Here is a 6,340-nt window from a genome sequence, read left to right as displayed (position 1 = left end):
TGCTAATTTACCCTTTTCAGATGAGTTGTCAATCTACATGGCGTGACAAATCGAGGATTTCTACTCCTTTAGAGCATCTACAACCGGACCCTTCAAAGCCGTCTCGAACGTCCGGACAGGCCGCTCGGTCACTGCCCGATCATGATATTTTGACCCAGACGGGCCTCTCAAACGGCCCTCAAATGGCCGGGCTGGTCGGCACCCCCATATCCAGCCCAAATATGGGACGGATATGAGAGTTCCCAGGCACGCTCGGGCACTCCCGCCACGCCGGACCCGGCACATGCTGGCCCACCCGACCCCACTTGCATTTGTCCCCATCCTCTCGTCGGACCAAACCCTAACCACTTCACTCCACTCCCCTCCGCCACTCGAGCTCACCTTCGGCGGTTTGCGACCTTCTCCGCCATGGCAAGCAGCGGATCGGACTCCGACCAGTCCAGATCCGTCGACTGGGGTGTCGTCCCGTGTGGGTTGAAGGAGGCAATGGCAGTCCGCATCATTGCACTCCGCCGCTCCTGGGAGGACAGCGCCCGGCGGACGGATGGATCCGTTCGCCACGACACCATAGCGTCGGCTCACTGGGCGCTCGGGTCCTCCGGTGTTGGATCCTCGCGGTCCCGGCCGGAACACCTCTCCTTCCCCTTCACCGATCGGGCAGAGTATGAGTTCCACAGGGAATGGGCGGCCCACCATGGGAAGGAGAGGATAAGGGCCGCCGAGGCCCGTATCGTGGCGGAAATGGCGGCGACGGAGGCGGCAGATGCGGCGGCGCGAGCGGCAGCAGATAAGGAAGCCATCCACGCCCGCATTATGAAGAAATGGCAGCGGAGGAACACGCGCGCCCTCGCCCGTGAGCAGAATCGGGCGGTCCGTGCCATGGCCGGACTGCCACCGAAGGAGGAGAAGGAGGACAACGACGACGAGGACAACTCCGACGACGAGCAGATCCGGCTCGATCCGTACTGCGTCTTCGATCGGTACTTCCGCGAGAAGGACGGCAAGGGCGCCGGGAAGGGCAAGGGCAGCCGTGGATGAACTCCACCATAGCCAAACATGCCAAATTTTGGTAGACCGATGACATGTTTAGTGTAGTGTGATGGAGTAGCCGGACAATGCGTGTGTGTCTACGTAGTTGCATGAGTTTGTATGGATTTGAGATATGTTAATTGTCCGGATGTGGATTGTATTGAGTGCCTGGTCAGTGCCCGCGGACGTGTCCGCGAACGTTTGAGGGCGAATTTACCAAGTCCGGTTGTAGATGCTCTTAGGTCATAATAACCCATGTTTCTATAATTATTCATGTAGTCCACTGTTAATTATTTGGCACAATCAAGAGGGCGGAGGCAACCATTTCGAAAATCCTGCCCACACAGCCACATGTTTGGCAAAATTTGAACATGCACGCACCACTAGCCAAAGCTAGTGCGACCAAACCAGAGCCACTATCACAGATTCAGAGCATCCACAGTGTGCATTTTTCACTGCCTCTAAGCACTCTCTCTCTTTTTAGAGGTCGCCTCCATACACTGCACTTCAGGCCTCTAAGCAAAAAATCTCTAGCATCGCCTCTTAGCTTGGAGGCTGCCTCTAGTGATTTAAATAATCAAGCAACCCCACCCATCAGCCTGTTTGTGCTCCCAACGATGCATGTGATGAACCAAAGTTCTCCATTCAGATTACCATGCCTTTGTTTAATCAATCATGGGCCCACAATAGAGGCTGAAGCAAAATGTTATACACTGCGTGGTTTTGAGATTGTTTGGAGGCAGCGCTGTGGGGTCCAGCTTGGAGGCGAGCTAGCCTCTAAGCACTGTGGATGCCCTCACAGTAGCACTTCAAAAAAAAAAAAAACCAGAGCCACTAGCATTAGTGCATTAGTTTATCTTTGGTCCACTGAATACACTGGTTTTCGCTAGTAACGCACCTGAAGTTCTGAACCAAGCTCGCTGACAATGGGCTCGGATCAAACATACCATGTCAGTTCGTAAATGGAGGCCGTCGCCGTCCGGCGACCGGGGCCTCACCACTCCGCTCACTGATCATCATTCTCCAAAGAGTCAAAGTGCCACCCCACCGGGCACACTGACAAAAATCCGGTCGCGGGACACCACAAGAGGTTGAACCCAACCAAACCCTCTAAACAAAACCCCACCGGCGACGGCGTAGAGAAAACAGCGCGCGCGCGACAATTTCCCCGTCCAGGCGTCCACCCTCCGTTGCTCACCGGCGTCCTTCTACTAGACGCGGGTAGGAAATGGCTGGCGGCCGATCGCCCGCGCCTCGCCGCGCGGCGTTCGCGGCGCTGGTCACGCTCCTCTTCCTCGCCTGCGTCTTTTTCTTCTTGTCCGCGACCACCATCACCTCGGCCGCCCCTAACTCCCCGGCCTTGCGCCTGGCCGCCGTCCGCCGGCACGCGGAGGACCACGCGGCCGTGCTCGCGGCGTACGCGGCCCACGCGCGCCGCCTCAGCTCCGACTCCGCGTCCCAGACGGAGTCCTTCCTGTCCACCTCCTCGCGCCTCTCCGCGCTCTCCTCCCGGCTCTCCGTCTCCACCGTGGCGCTGCTGGAGAAGGAGGCCCGCGGGCATGTCAAGCGCGCGCGCGCCCTCGCCGCGGGCGCCAAGGAGGCGTTCGACACGCAGTCCAAGATCCTGAAGCTCTCTGACACCGTCTTCGCCGTCGGGCAGCAGCTCCTCCGCGCCCGCCGCGACGGCCAGCTCAACTCGCGCATCGCTGCGGTCTCCACGCCTAAGTCCCTCCACTGCCTCGCCATGCGGCTCATGGAGTCCCTCCTCGCCAACGCGTCCGCCGTACCCGACGTCGACCCCGCCGTCCCGCCACCGGAGCTCACCGACCCGTCGCTCTACCACTACGCCATCTTCTCCGACAACATCCTCGCGGTCTCCGTCGTGGTGGCCTCCGCCGCGCGCGCCGCGTCCGAGCCCTCGCGCCACGTCTTCCACGTGGTCACCGTGCCCATGTACCTCCCGGCCTTCCGCGTCTGGTTCGCGCGCAGGCCGCCGCCGCTGGGCGCGCACGTGCAGCTCCTCGCCGCCTCCGACTTCCCCTTCCTCAACGCCTCCTACTCGCCTGTGCTCAGGCAGATCGAGGCCGGGAACAGGGACGTGGCGCTGCGCGAGCTCGACTACCTGCGGTTCTACCTCCCCGAGATGTTCCCGGCGCTGCAGAGGGTGGTGCTCCTGGAGGACGACGTGGTGGTGCAGAGGGACCTGGCCGAGCTGTGGCGCGTCGACCTGGGCGGCCAGGTGAACGGCGCGCTGGACACCTGCTTCGGCGGATTCCGGCGGTACGGCAAGTACCTCAACTTCTCGGAGCCCGCCGTGCGGGAGCGGTTCAGCCCCAGCGCGTGCGCGTGGTCCTACGGCGTCAACGTGTTCGACCTCCAGGCGTGGCGCCGCGACCAGTGCACCGACCAGTTCCACCAGCTGATGGACATGGTAAGTTAGCAGTGCTCGCCCCTGAAATGGGTGGTTTCTACCTGTGATTTTAAGCCTAGCTTGACGTGCTCTCCATTGTATGTTTTGCTTCCATGGCAGAACGAGAACGGGACGTTGTGGGACGCGGCCTCCGTGCTGCCGGCGGGGCTGATGACGTTCTACGGCAACACGAGGCCGCTGGACAGGTCGTGGCACGTCATGGGTCTCGGCTACAACCCGCACGTCAGGCCCGAGGACATCCGGGGAGCGGCGGTGATACACTTCAACGGGAACTTGAAGCCATGGCTCGACGTCGCGTTCAACCAGTACAAGCATCTCTGGACAAAGTACGTCGACACCGAGATGGAGTTCCTCACGCTCTGCAACTTCGGGCTCTGAATTCTGGAGAGTCCAGACGTAGCTCCGAACAGAGTTTTGGTTTCACCGTTTTTTCTTGGTATATACAGGGATGTGCGATTTGCTAACTTTTGGCAAAGATGACGCTGAAGTGTGCGATTCAAACTTGCTAGGCAGGACGAAAATTCTATACCAACGGACTTTTACGGGCCTATACGGGGTCTGTTACGTTAACTAATCTTTACCCCCTGATTTTCAGGGATGTGGCCCCTCATCATGATTTACTCCAATTAAAAGGTCCCAGCTAGGCTTTCCCGTAAAAGCCCGTGCTCATGTGCCCGTGCGTGTAGCAAAGCTCTAGGCAGGATAGGCATCTGGCAAATGTTGTGAGTTTTTCTTTTTTACACACAGGCAAATGATTTGCCTCGTCGGTTAATTAAGTAGAAAAGAATTACCCAGTTGATTAACCAAAAATCGAGTGAATGCTGATACAAACTAATCATATATGGACTACTCATAGAGCGTGTAACACCATAAACGAAGAACCAGCCCGCCAATCATATCCAACAAGCAACGACCCCCAACCACCTCAGTCGAAGACCGCGGACATCGCAAAATCCACAGAGACAAACCATGCCATAAAGATAACCCAAGAGACTGACGACCATCCATCAAGCAGTTGCAGACTTCTTTCCTATGGTGCCATTCTTCTTTCGTTTGCTTCTGAGAGGCTCCTCCACAATCGTCTTGTCAGATCCAGGGCTAGGCGCCTCCAAATGTGCAAGCAAGCTGCGAAGCTCTATTTGGAAGAGAATCCCATCAACCTTGTGACACAGACATGCCACCTGCCGATGGTGTCGTGCGAGTGGGTGACCGCAACATCGGAACCTCCACAGTCCACAAAGGCGAGCGGCTGGCTAGGCTCCAAAGATCAGACGCCAACATACCGACCACCTCAACATCAACAACCACAGGTACCACTGACACGATGGACTCAGGCACATGACAAAGGTGAATCCTGTCCCTCACACGATGTTGCCGGCGAGTCAACCTCCATATGCTCCATAGACAGAGGCGAGTTAGGTCTCACACATGGTTGTTGAAGCTCGAGCATGATCTGCAGCACATGGGCGACGATCACGATAATGTTGTGAGTTTTACGTCAGCCACAACTTGCCTTCTTCTTTTGATTAGTTGGCTGCATGTATGTTGCCTACTCAAGAACAAGCTTAGATACACTATACAAATTGAGGAGTAAAGAGTAATGTTACACCAACAGAGAATTCGGTTATGGGTTCAACGAACTATTAACGTGGACCAATAGGATTCAAGATTGTGGGAGGAAGGGGCATGCACCATATGAAATTCAGGGGGGAGATTAGTTAGAAGGATATTTTGTAAAACGCCTGTAATGGATCTGTGCATCTAGGATTTACGCGCATTGAGCAAGGTAGCCTAACGAAGGCACAAAAAATCGAATACGATGCAATGAAAACATTCGTTGGCCCGCATCCCACAACACTCCAACAAGCTCACCCCCTGCTCCTCTTTCTTTGATTTTTCTCTTGAATTTTTGCTGGCCCGCATCTCTCTATCCTTCTTTTCTCTTGAATTTCCTCCTCCTATCTTCTTTCTTCGATTTTTCTCCTACATCACAATAGATAAAAAACAAACTTTTTCGAGAGTTCTTCATCAAATTCTTCATGAGAGCAAAGTAATAATGGAAAATTTTATTGAATGATGATCCCATTAAGTGCTCGTTTTTAGGTTGCTAAGCTCAACCTCGTATCTTTGTAGCGTCCCAAGTCTCCGGCAGCCTGAGACACTCTTTACTTACTGCACATACCCGCTTAGGTGGTGGGTGTTGGTGTCAAAACCGGCAGATCTCGGGTATGAGGTCCCGAACTGTGTGTCTAAGGATCAAAGGTAACAGGAGGCAGGGGACACGATGTTTACCCAGGTTTGGGCCCTCTTAATGGAGGTAATACCCTACTTCCTGCTTGATTGACTTTGATGAGTATAGGGGTTACAAGAGTTGATCTACCTCAAGATCGTAATGGCTAAACCCTAGATGTCTAGCCTGTGTGATTGTGATTGCCTCTACGAACTAAATCCTCCGGTTTATATAGACACCGGAGAGATCTAGGATTGTACAGAGTCGGTTTACAGAGAAAGGAAGATGCATGATCCGAACGCCAAGCTTGCTATCCACGCAAAGGAGAGTCCCGTACGAACACGAGGAAAGGTCTTTGATTCCGTATCTTCATGACCCGTTAGTCCGGCCCATATCACATAGCCCGGACGCTCGAGGACCCTTTAGTCCAGGATTCCCTCAGTAGCCCCTGAACCGGGCTTTGAATGACGATATATCCAACGCGCAGACTGTCTTCGGCATTGCAAGGCGGGTTCCTCCTCCGAATACTCCAACGCAGTCTTCCTCACATAAGTGATGTATCCGGCCCTGCTGAACACGTAAAACCCTAATCTGTAAAAGGCAACAATACTTAAAATAAGCCACGTCCACGGGAAACTTTTTCGGCAAGA

The 6,340-nt window shown here is 54.9% G+C and overlaps 1 protein-coding gene across 1 annotated transcript; it reads left to right on the top strand.

Moving 5' to 3' along the window:
• Window positions 1-2,220: 2,220 nt before the first annotated feature.
• On the top strand, window positions 2,221-4,105 carry LOC123134536 (probable galacturonosyltransferase 9). The gene is made up of 2 exons (XM_044553773.1): window positions 2,221-3,460; window positions 3,560-4,105. The coding sequence occupies exons 1-2, from the start codon at window positions 2,258-2,260 to the stop codon at window positions 3,836-3,838; spliced, it is 1,482 nt and encodes a 493-aa protein (XP_044409708.1). The 5' UTR covers window positions 2,221-2,257; the 3' UTR covers window positions 3,839-4,105.
• Window positions 4,106-6,340: the final 2,235 nt, after the last annotated feature.

Source organism: Triticum aestivum, chromosome 6B, assembly GCF_018294505.1.
Source record: "Triticum aestivum cultivar Chinese Spring chromosome 6B, IWGSC CS RefSeq v2.1, whole genome shotgun sequence".
NCBI lineage: Eukaryota > Viridiplantae > Streptophyta > Magnoliopsida > Poales > Poaceae > Triticum > Triticum aestivum.
Note: the sequence above shows the minus strand (reverse complement) of the source record. Positions and strands in the feature narration are given on the sequence as shown.